This window comes from Thamnophis elegans, chromosome 13 (genome assembly GCF_009769535.1).
Source record: "Thamnophis elegans isolate rThaEle1 chromosome 13, rThaEle1.pri, whole genome shotgun sequence".
NCBI lineage: Eukaryota > Metazoa > Chordata > Lepidosauria > Squamata > Colubridae > Thamnophis > Thamnophis elegans.
Window position 1 is genome coordinate 50,090,474 of NC_045553.1, and position 16,536 is coordinate 50,107,009.

Here is a 16,536-nt window from a genome sequence, read left to right on the forward strand (position 1 = left end):
GCCGCCCGAGGGGGAGGGAGGGGGGCTGGGTCCTCCTGGGTCACAGAGGGAGCGGAAGGGCTGGGTTTTCAACAAAGGTTTATTTTGGAAAAGTGCAAAAGGAGAATCCTGCCCGCTGCTCATCCAGAGCCAGAGAAACCAAGGGAGGGTGGGGGCCTTGGGAGAGGAAGGCAAAGCCCCACGGGGGGGGGGGGGGGGAGGGAGGGTCCCAGGAGTCTGAGGGGAAGGACCCCTTGGGGGCCCTCTGAGCAAACGCCCAGCCCCTCGGGCAAGCACAGGAGCCCCGGCAGAATCTGGGGCCGACTCCAGGCAGGGGGCACAGCCAATCGGCGCAGAGTGCAAGATAAGGCAGTGGGTTGGCAGGACCAGGAGCTGCCGGGGCGAGGAGAGGAGCTCTGGGTGCAGCAGGAGTCCAGCCCACGGCCACAGCCCCCTTCTGGCCAGCAGCAGCCCCTCTCCTCCCCGTCCTTCGGCTGGGCTGGTCTCCTTGTCCCTGCAGTGCCCGGCGAGGGCCCAGGAATCAACCCTTCCGGCCCGGCTTCTCGGGGAGCTGCCGGGGTAGGAGAGGCCTCTCTCCCGGCAGAGGGAGGCAGCACTAGCATGCTCAGCAAGGCACGACCGAGGTAGATTGCTCCTGCTCCAGGAGGTTCAGCAATCCTCTCTCCAGTGAGGGCCTGGAGCTCCCCAGCCCTCCTCCAGGTCTCGCAGGCCCGGGGACGGTTGCTCGGCTCCGGCCTCAGCTTCCTTGCACAGGGGCACCGTGTCCTCCATCAGACCTCCTCCTCCTCCTCCTCCTTCCGGGCTCCGGGAGGCCCGGCGGCTGCGGGCTGGGAGGCCAAAGGCCCGGCGGTCGCAGGTCACTTCCAGCAGGTAGTAGAAGGTCCAGAAGACGGCCAGGCAGCCCAGTAGCATCAGGGTCTGGGAAGGGAGCGGCAGGGGCTCAGGCCAAGCGCCTCCCAGGGGCAGCCCCGGCACCCTCCCCACAGTGGCAACCGCTTGGGGCTCTCTCCTCCCTCCCTCCCAGCGCGAAGGGCCTCCTCACCTTGAGGGTGTTGGCGGTGATGGTGTAGGGCTGCTGCTCGGGGATCCGGAGCCCGGGGGGGCAAGGCGAGGCAAAGTCCCCGTCCAGGAACTGCCCACTCATGGCCTTCTCCAGCAGCCTGCAAGGGGGGAGGGGCCCTGCCGGTCACTGCAGGGGCAACGGGGCCCCAGGAGGACTCTCTTCCCCCACCCCCACCGGGAAGTCTGGTTGCAGCCGGCTGTGCCAGGGGAAGCTGCCCAGAAGGCGCCTCCCTTGCCGGCCCAGGCGTTGCAAAGCGGGTGCCCGGACTGGGGGGGCTGCTTTGCCCTCCCCATGCCCCCCCCCTCCCATGGTCTCAGCATGCCCGTGGAAGTCGCCCCTCCCGTGGGCACGGCGGCTGCTGCCGAGTCTTCCTTTCACCTCTGCCGCTCCTGGATCTGCGCGGGGCTCCAGGAGGAGCCGTAGAGCGTCAGCTGCCACTGGTCCAGCCTGCCTGCTCTTGGCGTCTCGGCTCCTGAAGAAGCCACAAGGTGTGAGGGGCGCGAGGGGGCAGCCTGCTCTCCCCACCACTCAGGCGGAGGGCAGGAAACTCACCCACGTCCCGGATGGTCAGCCGGTAGCGGCCCTGGGCCTCCTCGCCCCAGCAGCGCACAGTGGAGAAGGTCCAGTCCACGAAGCCGGTGGGGTCTCTGCAGGGGAGGCAGAGAAGCTGGGAGGAGGAGGGGGGCTCAGACCCTCTAGAGGGGAGGGGGCTTCTCTCCTTGCCCTCCCCCTCCCCCGACTGAGCCTGGCCACTGTCTGCCAGAGAAACCCTGTCGGGCCTTGAATGCCCAGCCAGGGCAGCTGCCAGACCTGGCACCTGAGGGAGGGTCCGGCCCCCCAGGGACCCCTTGGGCTCCTGCCCCCGAGCAGCAGGGCACTCACGAGTCCATGCTGCGCGCTGTCCCCACCAGGGACTCCATGCCGCTGGGACAAAGGAGGTGGATCTCCAGATTGCCACGGCGGGGGTGGGTGATGCTGACCGTCACAGCCACGTGCTCCAGCGTCTTCAACCCCGAGGGCTCCAGGTCAGCTTCGGTCACTGAAGGGGGGGGGGGGAAGAGAAAGGTCCCAAATGGGGGCTCTGCCAAGGTCTGCCAACCGAGAGGCCTTCCGGAGGGGAGAATACCCAGAATACCCGCCTCTCTTCCCACAACTCCCAACACCACCACAGACCCCTCCCCAAGAGCCCCCCGGAGAGGCCTTTTCAATAGGGGCCGGATAAGCTCACAGGGATGGGGCCGACCCCTCGGCAGCTGCTGAGAAGCAATGTGGGAGAAGCAGCCGTCCAGAGAATCTGCGGCCATCGGACCAACTTGGATTCCCCCCCCCCCCCGGCCGCCCAGCTGCTGGCAGGAACTCCTCCTCCCTAACCCTCTCAGACCCTCCATGAGGGGGGGGGACCCTCCCCCCAGCAGCAGAGGGGGCTGCTGTGTTTGGCAGCAACTTGGAGCATCCCTTCCCTCCCCCCACCCCACCTTCAGCTGGAGTTCCTCCCCCAGGACTGACCCCAACCCCTTCCCCAAGATCTGGGATTTCCCAGTCCTCTCGCTTCCCCCCTTCCTTGTAGGGGAAAGTCTCCCCGGGGCAGCCAGGCCAGTGTGGAAGCTGGGAAGAAGCTCCCACGGGCAGAGGGGAGCCGGACCTCCAACCCTGGCCGAAGAGACAGCGGTCTCTGGGCTGAGCAGAGGGTGGGCTGGCCAGTCAATGAAGCCACTGGGCTCCCGGGCTCCTCTGGTGCCAACCAGATGCCAAGCCAGTTGCAGGAGGGATCCGCAGAACCAACAGGGAGCCCAGCGGGAGAGGGAGGACCCAGCCAGAGGAAGGCGTGGTCGGAGGAGGGCCAAACAGAAGCTGCAACATTGCCTAAAATGGAGAGCCAGCGGCAGCCCTGGGCACTGGCCACCTCCACTGAGCATTTCGACTCCTTTGGGTCCCTGCCCTGGGTCTGCCTCCCTGCCTGTCCCCTTCCCCCATGAAACGGGTGGGGCCCAGGCCCGATTCCCAAGCCCCCCCCTCCCCAGGACAGACCGTTCCAGGTGGCTTCCAGCTGCCCTGGGTCCAGCGGGATGGCCCTCCGCTCCTTCAGGAGGGGGCTGACGTAGGAGGCCAGATAAGGGACAGACTCCCAGACCTGCCAGAGGAGGAAGGGAGGATTCAGCTTTCCTGGTGCCACCAACGCAGTAGCCCCCCAGCCTTGGCAGACCAGCCCTTGTGCCCGTATTAAAGCAGCAAAACGGCTGCCCGTCTTCCAGGGCATCTGAAGGGCGAGGCTGCCTTCCCTGCCAGCTGTGGCTTCAGGGAAGGACTCCGGCCCCCTTTTCCTGGGAGGCTCCAAGCCAGACAGAAGGAGAGGCCGCCTCTCTCCTGCTTACAAATACATTCCCCTCCCCAACATGGCCCTGTGGCCCAGGGAAGGCAGGGGGCACCTTGGCTGCGTTGACCAACCGCCAGGCGTTCAGCAGTCCGAAACCGTGCTGGTGACTGTGGCTTAGCCCAGCCTGGTTGAGGTCCCAGCGGGCACGATGGTCTTCATACTACGGAAGGAGGCAGCAGGAGAGCTGGTCAAGGCCAGGGGAGCCCCCAGACAGAAGAGCCATCCTTACTGGCCAGGCCTCCCGCTCCACACGCATTCAGAAGGCAGGCCTGCCACAAGCCCACGGGGGCAGGGCAGGAGGAGCAAGGGGGGGGGGGGGGTCCTGAAGGGCAATGCCCTTCAAAGACTAGAGCGGCCTCAGGTGATTTGGAGGAAGAGGATGGGGCAGGCCGGAAGAGCAGCGGCACCTTATTAAACAGCCCCCAGGATAAACCCCCCCCCCACAAAAAAGGGAGGGAGGCTCCGGGCGATGGAAAGAAAGCCAGCCGAGGTCCCAACAGCTACCGGGGGGGGGGGGGGGGGCTCTGTGGGCCTGGCTCACCTTGGTGGCTGTGAAGACGATGATGTGCTGGACGTCCCTCCAGGTGAGGCACGGGCGCACCTGCAGCATGAGGGCGATCAGCCCGGCAGCCAAGGGGGCTGCAGCAGAGGTGCCCGTGTGCCCTTCTGTGCAGCCGGTGCCCCTCTGCAAATCCCAGTCCGTGGTGGCCTGCAGAGAAACGGGAGCCCTGCCTGAGGAGGGGCCGGCTGGGAAGGGGGGGACCCTGGACTCCTCAGTGGGGGCTGGGTGGGTGGGGGGAGCTCCCACTGAGGAGTCCAAGGACGCACATAGAGGAGAGCCTCCAGAGTGGGTGGGGCTGCTGGCCCTCCTCCCCTCGCAAAGCAGAGGAGTCCTGGGGCCGCCTGGGTCTCCCTCTGGCTGGGAAGGGATCTGGGCTGATCCTGCCAGGCACCCGGGAAAAAGAGTTTTTTTTCCCCTCCAGGCCCTGCGGGCGGCCTAAAGGAGCCTCCGAGGGAAGGGGCCGGAGTCAGGCCTTTGCCAATAAAGGGGGCAAGGGGCCTCTGCAGGGGCTGGCGAGAGGGAAGATGTAAGCCAGTCTGGGAAGCCTTGAAGAGCCCACCTGGGAAGGGCAGGTGAAACCTTCCTTGGCATCCAAAAGGAGGGAAAGCCCCCCTTCTTCCCCCCCCAGCATTGAGAGAGGGCGGGAGGGGCGGGAGGGGGCTCTACGCACAATGCTTCTCATCAACTTGTCTCCTCCGCTGAAGGTCACGGCCAGCATGGAGGCGCACTCTTCCGCGTAGAAGGGCTTGTAACCCATCTCGTCCACGGCGCCTGGGGAGCAGAGAGCAGAGACCCCCAGGAGGTCTGGCACTTGCTCGGGACTGCAGGAACCAACTGGACCCCTTCTGCCATCAAGGACCAGCATTGCCAGCCAGGGTGGTCTTGCCATGGGGCAGAGCCCCACAGGGTCTATTGCCTCCCTTGCAGCCAACAGCCTGGCCTCCTTTTCGGTGGCTGCAGAGCGAAGCCCACCCCCCTTTGGGAGAGCCCAGAGACCCGGTAAGCCCCACCCACCCACCCACCCGCCCACTGAATGACAGCCGCCTGGCCTCTTCCTGAGCAGCTCCCAGCCTGCTGCAATTTCCCTACAGGCTGGCAATGCTCCCTCCCTTCCTGGCCAAATGGACGAGGCAGATGGGCAACCTCAGGCTGGCTGGGTTGGTCTCTCTCTCTCTCTCTCTCTCTCTCTCTCGGAGGGAAATGACCACTCGGCCCAGGGGTGGGATCCCAACTTCTTTACCCCCGGTCCTGTGGGCGTGGCTTGGTGGGCGTGGCAGCGGAAGGTTGCTGCGAAATCCCTCCGTTCCCTCCCGGCCGGCAGAATCCGTCCTGCGTCTCAAGTGGCACAGGATGCAAACAGCTCCCCAAACCCCCACCAGGGCACCCGCCCACCGCCCGGCCAGACAGGAGACAGCCTTGCCCGAGGGAGGCAAAAGCCCAGTGAGCCCCACGCCGGGCTGAGCCTTACCGATGGTGACGGTGTAGATGGAGTTGGCGTAGCCGTCATAGTTGCAGTTGTCGTTGTGATGGCCGCCATTGCCACTGGCCACCACAAAGATGCTGCCAAAGCCTCTCCGGCCAGCAACCACGCCATGCTGCAGGGCGGCCTGTGGAGTGATGCAGCAGGGGTTTGAGAAGTTTATTTAGATTTGAGAAGTTTATTTATATGCCGCCCTTTTCCCTGGGGGGACTCAGGGCGGCTTACAACTTGCACAGGTAAACCCACCAGGGGCCAGGTTAGGTGGTCTTAATAGAATGGACCTTATAAATTCATATTGGTTTGGCTTTTCATTCTAGTGCCCTGGAGTCCCAAAGTTGACTTTCAGCTGGAGTGAACCTTCTCCCCCACATCCTCATAAGTATTACAAATAGGGCTGAACTGTGTGGCAAGACCCTGTAAAGGGGGGCACAGGAAGCCAGGCGTGGGTGAGAGATAGAACAGAGGTAAAAGCTGCTGACAGCTTAAGACGAAATAGGAACTTCTCTTTCTTGTATTTCTCCTATGTACTTTGCTGTAACAGTCCAAGTGAACTTCCCCTTTTGAAACGTCATGCTTGTCTCGTGTATGGAAACGCCTTGAGAATGCACAGTGTGGAACACGGCATAAAAGTAGCCTCCTGGGCAGAGCTCAGGCAGTTCAGGTGTTGGTGTGTGAACACGCTGAACTCGATGCATCCAATAAACCTGTTTCTCTCACTTTCGTGGTCTCGAGTCCTGCTCTTTCGTAAGTAGGTTACTAACCACAATCTGCCGCAACAGAGGACAAGCGCTTCAGGACAAGGGGTGCAACCCCCACCCCACCCGGGCCCTGCAGAAACTGTGCACCCCCCTTCTGCCCCATTGACAGCCTGGCAGACCAAGAGAGCGGAGGCTCCTTAGCCGCCTGGCCCTGCAGATGCTGAGGCCCCACCGAGCGCCACCCGTGCTCTGCCTCCCTGCCAGCCTCGGGCACCAAGCCCACCCACCCCTCCTGCCTTCCTTCTCACCTTTCCAAGCTGATGGGGGCCGTCCACTGTTTTGCCATCGTCGTCTGGGCCCCAGCTGAGAAGGGAGAGGCAGAGGGGGGGGCAATGAAAGGCGCAGGGGGATCACGGGCTCCCTGCCCCCACCCCAGAGAGAGAGGGAGGAGAGGGAGGGCAAGGGAAGTGACGCGGGGGGGGGGGGCTGAGCAGGAGTTGGCTTTCCTCTGAGGCCTGCAGGAGGGGGTAGGGTGGCCCCCTTTCTCAGCTCAGCCCACCGTGCGGGGCTGCCGTGGAGGGGAAAAGAGGAGGGAAGAGGCGCAGTTCCCGCCTGGAGTTACTTATGATGTAACAGCGAAGGCAGGACAAACATAGAGACACGGAACAGATGTTGGCGAAGGGAGGCCGTTCCTGCACACCTGCAGCTGTAGATGTCATTGATCTGGTAGTGCTTGTTGAAGGCCACGGCCTCCAGGCTGTCTGTGAGGGGCCCATCTAGCACCCGGATCCCTGTGGGGGAAGAGGCTGCCGGTTACTCGCCCTGCATGGGGGTGGGAGGGAGGGAGGGGTCTCCAGCAAAAGCTTGTCCCTCCATTGTTCCCGGGGCTCTTCCGTTCCCCCCCCCAAAAAAGGGAGCACAGAACGTTTCTAGGGCAGCAACTCCTAGTAAAAACTCAGAGAGGACTGGAGAAAAGCCATTTTCTTTCATTTTAGTTACAACCAAATGCCCCGGAAGTTGCTACGTCTCCAGTTCTGGACTGACTAATCCCTCCCCCCTGCCCCTCCCCCCCATTGGTGGCCAGTTCTGGGCTGCTCAGGAGGTGTGAAGCCCCCCATCCCCCGGTCTCTGACCTGCCCCTGAGCGGCTGCAACCCTCGACTCCCAAACCCCCTGCCAGGGAAGGGCCAGCTGGGAGGGAAGGAACGCTGCTTCCTGTGGGCCTCTTCGGAGCCTCCCTGGCTGGGTGGGGCCTCTCTGGGCAAGACTGGAGGGAGAGAAAGGCAGCCTCAAAGGTTTTAACTGCAGCCTCTGGAACTCCTGGTTATTCCCAGAACTCCCACATGGGACCTTGCGACCTCGACAGCCGTTCTCGGCGTGACCCGTCAAAAGCGCGGAGGACAAAATCGCGCTCGACGAAAGCGCGCATGTGATGTCATCACAGCGCGACGAAAAAAATTAAAAATTGAAATAAAATTAAAATTAAAGCAAGCGATTCACATAAAGGTAAGGGTTAGGTTAAGGGTTAGGGTCAGGTTTAGAGCGTTAGCGTTAGGTTTAGCGTTACGTTAACGGTTAGGTTTAGGGTTAGGTTTAGGGTTAGGTTTGGGGGGGTTAGGGGAAGGTTTTAGCTTTATTTTTACATTTTTCGATCACAGCGCAATGTTTTCGTCGCGCTGTGATGACGTCAAATGCGCGCTTTCGTCGAGCGCGATTTTGTCCTCCGCGATTTTGTGGTGGAACCGTTCTCGGTGGCTTCCCTGCCTGGTGCAGCCAAGGAGGCCCCTCTGCCCCCGTCCTGGGCTTCCTCTCTCCTGCCAGGATGAGCAGACCGGGGAGAGGCCAGGCCAGCTGAGCCAAGGCTGCCCTGACGGGATCAAGGCAGCCGTGGAAGGGCCACTTTCCTTCAGAGCCTGAGAGCTGAAGGGGGCCGAGCCTTTCTCTCTGCCCGCAGGGCAGCTGGGGGCCACTCCCGCTCTTCCCTCGGCAGCCTCTCCTTCCCGCCTCTCCAGGTCATTGCTGGCATCCCTGCCCCCCCCTGTACCTGGCCCCCTCCCCTGCAGAACTGGGCGGGAGCAGCACCTGCAATCCGACTGCCAAAGGCCACGCCCACCGCGCAGAAGCTGTTGTTGGAGGCGGCCGCAATTTCCCCGGCGCAGCGTGTCCCGTGGTGGTTGCCGTTCTCCTCGTCCGGGTGGGGCATGGGGTCGGGGTCGTTGGAGTTCAGATCGTAGCTGCCTTCTGGGCTCTGGGGAGAGAGAGCGGCCTGAGACCCCTCCTCTCCTTGGCCCAGCACGGTCCTGCCCATGGCCTTCCAGCCCCAGGGGACCCCCAGCCGCCCTGGCCCATGGAATCCTCCGCCAAAGGGCATAGAACCACCCCCAGCAGCCCCCCCCCACGGCCATCCTGGGGCCAGGCCTTCTGGGGGGGAGGTACAGGGAGACCTTCCGGAGAGGCAACAGCAGCCCCTGACCCCCAGGCCAGAGACAGCTGCTTTCTGAGGGGCACCTCTAAAGTTTTCAGGGGAGCCTTTGCTCCCCCCCCCACCCATTCCTCACCCGAAAAGGCTCCCCAAGGCCAGACGGCCCCTCCTCTGCCAGGCCGAGAGAGGAAAACACGGCCTCCCCCATGGACCTGAACTGTGGCAAGGGGAGGGGGCAAGACTCACATAGTTGGGCTGGATGTCCTTGATGGTGTGTTCAACACCATCATCCACCACCACCACCGTCACCCCCCGGCCTGTCACATTCCGTTCCCACACGCCTGTAACGTTGATGTCCATCCCGGGGCTCTTGCGGTTGTCCTGGTTACGAGAGAGCAAGCGTGGCCAGCAAGGGGGGGGGGAAGCAGTGTCCCCTGAGGGTCCTCTGTGGGGAAGGCCCCTCCCACGCCCCATCTTTTCTGCCTGCCCCCCCTCCATGGGCTGAGACTCCCCGGCAAGCAGGGGCCGAAGGGGGCTGGAGGAAGGGAGGCGGCTGCTGGCCAGGCCTCCGCGTAGAGCCAAGGTGCAGGGCCAGAGCCCAGCCGCCCCCCACCTGCCTTCGCCTTCCCGCAGCGCAGCCTCGGGGGTGGGGGGGGTGCAGTGCGGGGCAGGGGCGGGCAGAGGAGGGGGCCTTACCAGGTGCCACTGCTGGGGGAACTTGGGGTCGTTGAAGTGCAGGGCGCGCTTGGAGCGCTTGAGGAGCCGCTGCGCCGCGTGCCACCCCACGCCCGCGTGCCCCGCGAACAGCGCCTCGGCCGCCCTGCGCAGCCCCGCGGGGACCGGCTCGGAGGGGCTGGCAGGCCGGTAGACCAGCAGGTAGTGGCCCTTCAGCTCCCCGATCCGGCCCACGTTGACCAGGCGGGCCTCCCGGGCCAGGTCATCGGCCAGCCGGTCCAGCTGCTCCTCGGGGCCGGTCAGGCGCACCGCCCACGCCAGGCTCTCCGGGCAGCCGGCAGCCGAGTACGGCCGCGCCCCCGCCCGCTGCTCCGTCGTCCCGAGGGCGCCGCAGCCGCCCAGCAGCAGCAGCAGCAGCAGCGGGAGCAGGAGCGGAGGCGGCGCCCGTGGGGGGCAGCGGCGAGCGTCCCCGGCGGCCTCCATCACCGTTCACTGCCATGGCGGGGCAGCATCGGACCAGCGGGCTGCCTGCAGGGAGGGAGGGAGGGAGAGGCGGGTGAGGGGACCGCGGGGGAGTCCAGCCCAGGACAGGCTCCGGGGCAGCGCAGCGCCGCGAGGGGCCGCAGGGGCTCCCAGGGCGAGGCGGCTCCGCCCCTCCCGCAGACCCACCGGAGAGACGCGCAGACCCACCGCGAGAACCGGAGCGGAGCGGAGGGCGGGGCGGGATCCGGCGGCGGGGGAGGAGCTTACGTCACATCCGCTGCTGGGCGGGGCGAGGAGCGGGGGGGGGGGGCGCAGGTAGACGCAGTGAAGCTCCTCCTCCTCCTCCTCGGGCGCCGCCCCTCCCGGCCGACGGGGGGCGCTGCGGGCGACTCGGGCTTTCCGTGCCGCCGCTCTGGCCGCTCGGCCTCGCGGCGCCGCCCACCGGCAGGAAGAGCAGGCCTCGCGGAGGGTCGGGCAGGGCGCGGAGCGGCGGGCGAGGGTCCCGCGGCCGGAGGGGCAGGCTGAGCCCCGGACGCGGCTCCCCGGCTGCGGCCTCGGGCTCTCCCGGAGGGGCTGCGGCGCCTCCCCTCGGCCCGGGCGATGGCGTCAGAAGAGGCGGCCATGGCCGAGGCCACGAAGGCCCCCGCGGACTCCGGGTCCCCCCGCGCACGTCCCGCCGCCGCCCCCGCCAGGTAGGCCGCCCGAGACCGCGGCACGGAGCGAGCCCTGCGGGGAGGGCGGAGCTGCGCCTGGAGGGTCGCCCGGGCCCTTGGAGGCCGACCGAAGCCCCGGCCTCTCCGCCGCTGCCCACCGAGAGGGGCAGAGCAGGCGGCGCCTTGCCCAGGAGAGCCGGGGAGCTCTCGGTGCCCGTCTCGGCCTCCGCGGGGGGAGGGGGGCTCCGTGGGGGCGCCGGGTGCGAAGCCGCCTTTGCGGGCGCCGAGCGGGGCTTTCGGCCCTGCCCTGCGGACCCCCTTCTCCAAGGCCAAGCGGCCCTTCTCTCCGGCGCCAGCGCTGGCAAGCGGTTTCCCCGGAAGGCCGCGGGGGGGAGGGATCCGAGGGGGCTCCCGTGATAGAAAACGGACTGATGAGGCTCCTTCTCTCCCCGCTTGGCCGCCCTCAGGGACCTTCCTGCCGACAGGAGCAGCTGCCTCCCCCTGGATCCCGCCAAGGGCGGCCGGCCGAAGGAGCCGCCGGAGGATGAAGTCGTCGCAAGGGATTCCCAAGAGCCGGACTCTCCCTCTTCCGCCTCCTCTTCCTGCTCGCTGCTTCCCAGCCACCGCAGCCCCCCGGAAGAGTCCTCCTCGTCTGAGGCTGCTGAGCTGCCCCCGGCCAGCCCCTCGAGTGAGGCGCCCTCCTTGCCTGAGCTGGACAATGCTGTGGGAGAAGAGAGAGCCTCCCCGCCTAGGGAGAGTCTACCACCGGCCCCGCTGCTGCTTCCACAGACGGCCCACCCCAAGGACCTTAACTGCTCCGAGGCTGAGCTGGGGGCTTTGATCTTGCAGTACGGAAGGCGGCAGAATGGGTGCCCCGATTTGGAAGATGTGCCTCTGGCGGCCGCTTTGGGCGTGAAGAGCCAGGGCCAGGAAGATGATGGGGCTGCAAAACCGTCCCAAAACATTGCAGTCCAGGTCAGGGAGTGGTGAACCTTCCCAGCAGGAAGTGGGGCTGGGTGGGGGAGGCTGGGGATGCCCGGAAGGGGCCTGGTCCTGCATTGGAATGCAGCACAGAAGTGCAGGCAAAATGCAGGTGCTTTTCTTGCCTCTGCGGCAGTCCCAAGAAATTGGGGGGAGGGGTGGGGGGTGGAAGAGAAAGAGGACATCGAGCTCTCTTCTCTGCGCCAGCTAACGTCGTGATGGAGGCCAGGCCAGGCCCTAAACCCGTGAGGTGCCACTTGACCAGAGGCTGCTAGGCAGAAATGATGGAGTCGGAGAAAGTCACATTTCCTCCTCTGGCTGATGACAAAGAAACCCTTTTCTCCCTTTGCAGACTGACTTCAGGACTGCTGACTTGGCAGCCAGCACGGACCTGGACATGGAGAAGAACCTGGTGAGTAGGGGACCCTCCTCTCCTGGTGGTGCTGGGGCTGTGACTAAAAGGCCCCAGGCTCATCCTGTGGGAAAGGGGGCTTTATGCACCCCGCTTGTTGATCTGTTCCGCTTGGCGTCCTCCCAGGTCAGGGTCTTCTAAGCCAGCCGGAGGGGGGCTTCGGTCGTGCTGGTTTAAGGCTTTGTCTTTTGAAGGTGCCCCGTAGAAACCTCCCTCTTGCTGCCCAATAGGACAAGATGATGTCCGAGAGAGCTTCCTTGAAAGAGCGATACCAAGAGGTCCTGGACAAGCAGAGGCAGGTGGAGAACCAGCTGCAGGTGCAGCTCCAGCATCTGCAACAGCGCAGGGAAGAAGAGATGAAGAATCACCAGGTGGGCCTGCAGTAGCCGGTCCGGGGGGGGGTGCCAGGCTCAACCCAGGGGGGCACCGGGGAAGAAGGAGGGGGCGATGCTGCTTGGTGGAGAATTTGAGGGACTTCTGAAATCCCATCTGACACCAGAAACGGAGAGCAGCCGAGCGGGTTGTTGGTTGAAGATTGTGGAGCCCCAGCAAAGCTTCTAGAACTTCCAAGCCGCTTTGAGGGTGCTGAGAAAATGCTGCTCCTGCTTCTTGTTTTCTGGCCCAGGAGATCTTGAAGGCCATTCAGGATGTGACCTCTAAGCGGAAGGAAACGAGGAAGAAGATGGAGAAGGAGAAGAAGGAGTTCCTGCAGAAGGAGCAGGACTTGAAGGCAGAAATTGAGAAGCTCTGTGAGAAAGGCCGGAGGTATTTCAGGGGAGCAGCTGCTGGCCTGTTCAGAAAGCTGGTTCTGAAGGGGGCAGCAGGTCACGGATAGGGGTGAGGTGGGGCTGGGGCTGCATCTAGGCCCCCATTTCTCCTGCAGGCCTTCTGAGTCAGGCGTCCGGGAGGTCAGCATTCAACCTGCTGGGCCTCCAGGCCCCCTTGGGCTCTCCCTGGGGGTCTTGAGCCCAAAGCATTCAGTGGGCTGCCCTTCTCTCCCTCCCTCAGGCTGCTGAAGGAGCAAAAAGAGAAGGAGAGCAAGATTGTTTCGCTGATTGCTGAACAGGCCGAGGAGAAGTAAGCGGTGGGAGGGGTGGGTCTTCTGCATCTCCCTGAAGGTCGCCGCAAATGGATAGCAGGGGAAAGGACTCGTCCCCACTGTGCCTGAGGCCCCTTCGTACTTCTGCCAGCTGACATGGCTTGAGGGTGGGTCCTCTGGGGCTCCTGGCAGGCTCCTTTGCTCAGCGGGCGTCTGCTTGCTCTGCAGGGAAGCCTGGGAACTGGAGCTGGGCAAGCTGAAGAACCAGCAGAGCGACATCAACCGCTCAATCTTGGAGGAGACAGAGCGGGCCTGGAAAGCAGAGGTGGGGGAGCGCTAAGCCACCTCGGGGGCCCATTTGCATCGGTGGGAAGGACAGCAGGGCCCCTCCAGATATTCCTTCGGCAGCAGCCAGGAGGCTGGTGTGGTGCCAGATGCCCGTGGGTGGGGTGGGGGGTGTTATTGTGCCCCCATCAGACAGCATGAGCAACCTGCCCCCCCCCTTCTCAGATCCTGTCTCTGGAGAGCCGGAAGGAGCTCCTGGTGCTGAAGCTGGAAGAGGCCGAGAAAGAAGCGGAGCTGCACCTCACCTACCTCAAGTGAGCGGGGCTGTGGACTGAGTGGGCAGAGAAGGCCCTGTTGCCGAGGGGCCATCCTGGCCTTGGAAGCCAACGGGCGAGTCGCTCCAGCCGCCTTTGGGGCAAAAGGGGCGATGCCCTCTGCAAGACGGAGGCCTGGAGCGGAAGCCTCCCTTTCCCCCTGGTGGTGGTGGGGGGGGGCGCTCCTGTCCCGCTCTTTGCCGTGCTTCTGCTGGGGGGCTGAGCCCTGCGCGCGGCTGCCCCGTGCCCCTTCCCCTGCTTCAGGCAGGCCTCCTCGCCCCCCATGACGTCACCCTTGCCCTTCTGTGACTGAGGGTGCGACGCCTCACTCAGAACCTTGGGCTTAAACGACTCGGGGAAGGAGAGGAGCAGGGCAGCTGAGGCTGCTCCCCCTGGGCAGCTAGAGCGCCTGGGGGTTTGCCAGCTCAGGACAGAACTCTCCCCCCACCCCCCACCCCTTGGCCTGTCTTGGGTGTAGGTCAGCGCCCCCGACTCCCGAGACCATCCGGCCAAAGCAGGAGTGGGAGACCAGGCTGAGCAAAATACGAATGACCAAGGAGAGCGTCCGCGTGAGTGCAGAAACCCCCCCCCCCCCCGGTTCCCTCAATGGAGGGGGACTTGGGCCCCTCAACATCACGGGAGGCATTCCAGGGCTGCCGCCGTGGAGGCTTTGTGGTCTGGGGGCCGGAGGGAAGCGGGAAAGGCCTCTGGAGGAAGAGGTTTGTGGGTCGCCCCCTTGTTGAGGTGCTCTTCCCCGGGACTGCTGTGCCTCCCCCCCTGCTTCCCTCCTCCTCCTTCACCCAACCCACCTCTGTCTCCTAGGACAAGTTCAACGACCACATCCAGCTGGTACGGAACGGGGCCAAGCTGAGCAGTCTCCCACAGATCCCCACCCCCCCACTGCCCCCGCCCCCACTGGAGGTGAGCCAGGGGGTGCAGAAGGCTGCGATCGGGTCCCTGGGCACTGCCGGGCACCGGACTAACCGTCTTCCTCCTCCTCTCCCCAGACAGACTTTCTGCTGCCTCCTTTCCAGGCCAGCCCGTCTCTCGCCCCCCAGCTGCCCTTCCCCCTTGGGTCGGTTTCCATGCCCCCGATGGTCATGCCCAGTGCCGACCCACGGGTGCTCTCCTTCCCCCTGCTGAACCCCGGCCTCATCGCCAGGCCCAGCCAGCCTTCGCCGACTTTGCCCGCTGCCCAGGAGCGGAGCAGCCCCTGCCTCACTTCCCTGGCCAGTCCCCACGGGGCGCCCGGGCCCTCGCTGCCTCCCCCGCCAGGCCTGGGTGGAGCCAAGACCCCATCTGACTTCCATAGAGCGCCCCCTGTGGACAAGCTGGAGAAGATCCTGGAGAAGCTGATGTCGCGCTGTCCTCAGTGTAACAAGTGAGTGTGGGGGGGGGGGCGCTTTGACCCCCGTCTGCCCTGGCAGAAGGGAAGCATCCGGGCTCAGACCGATGGAACCGCCTGGCCCCCCGCAGAGCGCCCTTCTCTGGCAGGGAGGGTCTGGAGGAAGCGAGGGAAGGCGGCTGGTGGGCAAGGCTGGCCCTGAGCTGAGCCCTCTCCCCTCTGCAGGGCCCAGCTGACCAACGTCCTCCAGCAGATCAAAGCGGCTCGGAGGACCTTGGCGGGACTCACCATGGAAGAGTTGAGCCAGCTGGTGGCAGCCAAGGTGGCGGAGCAGCAGGAACGGGTGGCAGCTGTCAGCACCCAGGTGGGCTGAAGCCTCGGGCATCCCAGGCGGCTGCAGGCAAGCCGTGGGGCGGAGTTGGGCTGGGACTCCGCCTGACGGGTCTGCTTTCCTCTGCCACAGCCCCATAGCCGGATCTGCTCCCCCTTGTTCCCGGGCCCTCTGCCGCAGATCAGCAACCCTTTGTTCTTGCCACCTGCACAGGTCTCCTATTCTGGGACGCCGCCCCAGGTGAGTCCAGCGCCCGGTGACTTCAGCATTTGCGCAACCCACCTGTTGGGGGAGATTCCTCCCCCCCTCCCTTGCCTGGGCTTCATGCCCCTCTCTGCCTTCTCTCTCTGCCAGGCACCCGTGACCTGCAAACTCTGTCTGATGTGCCAGAAGCTGGTGCCACCCAGCGACCTCCACCCCATGGCCTGTTCACACGTGCTGCACAAGGAGGTGAGGGGGCTGTGTGTGTGTGTGGCATCAAGAGCATCACCTGGGGCCCCTGGGTAGAGACGGAGTCAGGAGGAGGAGGAGGAAGGTTGCGTGGGGGGGGGGTATTGGCATGGCCCCTCCCCCTGGGGCTGAAGGGCAGCTCTTCTTCCCTTACAGTGCATCAAGTTCTGGGCTCAGACGAATGCGAATGACGCCTGTCCCTTCTGCCCCGCCCTGAAATGACCCCGGCCGGAGAGAGCAGGCGGAGGGGCCGTGCGCCCGGCCTTCCCACAGCTCTGTATTTATATATGGCAATGTATACACCTGTACATTTTTATTCTAGAGGGAACGTGTGTATAGAAAGTCCACATCCATACCAGTTCATAATAAAATGTGTATATTATGCAGCCGTTGGGCGGGATCCTCCTTTGCCTTCGCCGGAGGGACCAGGGCTCTGCTCCGGATGGTGGGCTGAGAGCCAGAGCACTTTCTCTCCGCTGTGGCCATGCAGCCCCAGGAGGTCGGGGGCTCCGCAGAGCGGGAGAGGCTCTTGTGGGCACCCCGAGTGGCCCGGCCTTCTCTGCTGCCGATGGCAGGCCGGCAGCTGCTGGCCTCACGCTTCCCTCGGAGGGCGTCCGGTTGGTATCAGGACAGACCCCGCCAGGGGTTCTTCTCTGCCCTCCAAGGGCGCGAGGCCCTGCCTGTGGGCACCCCTGGGACTGCAGAGGCTGGCTTAGATTGCCTGGCACCCATCCCATGAACGAAGGGTGTTGGGTGTACATGGAGGGGGCGGGGATGCAGGCCTAAAGCTGGGACTCCAGCCACAGGGGACACTCCCGCACTGTGGAGGCACACTGAGAAGGCCTCGCTGTGATGGGCAATGCCAGCAAGTGGCAGCTGGTCCACCTTGAGCGGGACTGGAAGGCACTGATTTTGCCCCCCCCCCGGGCTGCACATGAATGGCCCTCACAGGAGTGAGAAAGGCGTCCCC

General features: G+C 64.7%; 2 protein-coding genes across 3 annotated transcripts; one reads left to right on the top strand and one right to left on the bottom strand.

Moving 5' to 3' along the window:
• Window positions 1-61: 61 nt before the first annotated feature.
• PCSK7 (proprotein convertase subtilisin/kexin type 7) lies at window positions 62-10,034 on the bottom strand. 2 transcript variants are annotated; one of them, XM_032229692.1, is made up of 16 exons: window positions 9,964-10,034; window positions 9,295-9,801; window positions 8,845-8,979; window positions 8,259-8,424; window positions 6,878-6,968; window positions 6,486-6,540; window positions 5,468-5,606; window positions 4,670-4,770; window positions 3,979-4,146; window positions 3,490-3,597; window positions 3,092-3,194; window positions 1,946-2,102; window positions 1,616-1,710; window positions 1,442-1,535; window positions 1,043-1,160; window positions 62-918 (listed from the first exon to the last, which is right to left on the bottom strand). In XM_032229692.1, exons 2-16 carry the CDS (start codon window positions 9,754-9,756, stop codon window positions 649-651), a joined length of 2,262 nt encoding a protein of 753 aa, XP_032085583.1. In that variant the 5' UTR covers window positions 9,757-9,801; window positions 9,964-10,034; the 3' UTR covers window positions 62-648. The 2 variants fall into 2 exon arrangements, with proteins under 2 accessions (XP_032085583.1, XP_032085582.1); XM_032229691.1 differs by having other exon boundaries at window positions 9,943-10,034.
• A 150-nt stretch (window positions 10,035-10,184) lies between these two features.
• Window positions 10,185-15,955, top strand: RNF214 (ring finger protein 214). The gene is made up of 15 exons (XM_032229666.1): window positions 10,185-10,448; window positions 10,877-11,384; window positions 11,743-11,802; window positions 12,033-12,173; window positions 12,428-12,567; window positions 12,811-12,879; window positions 13,070-13,166; window positions 13,352-13,440; window positions 13,919-14,009; window positions 14,263-14,361; window positions 14,448-14,821; window positions 15,011-15,149; window positions 15,249-15,356; window positions 15,471-15,566; window positions 15,723-15,955. The coding sequence occupies exons 1-15, from the start codon at window positions 10,357-10,359 to the stop codon at window positions 15,786-15,788; spliced, it is 2,169 nt and encodes a 722-aa protein (XP_032085557.1). The 5' UTR covers window positions 10,185-10,356; the 3' UTR covers window positions 15,789-15,955.
• Window positions 15,956-16,536: the final 581 nt, after the last annotated feature.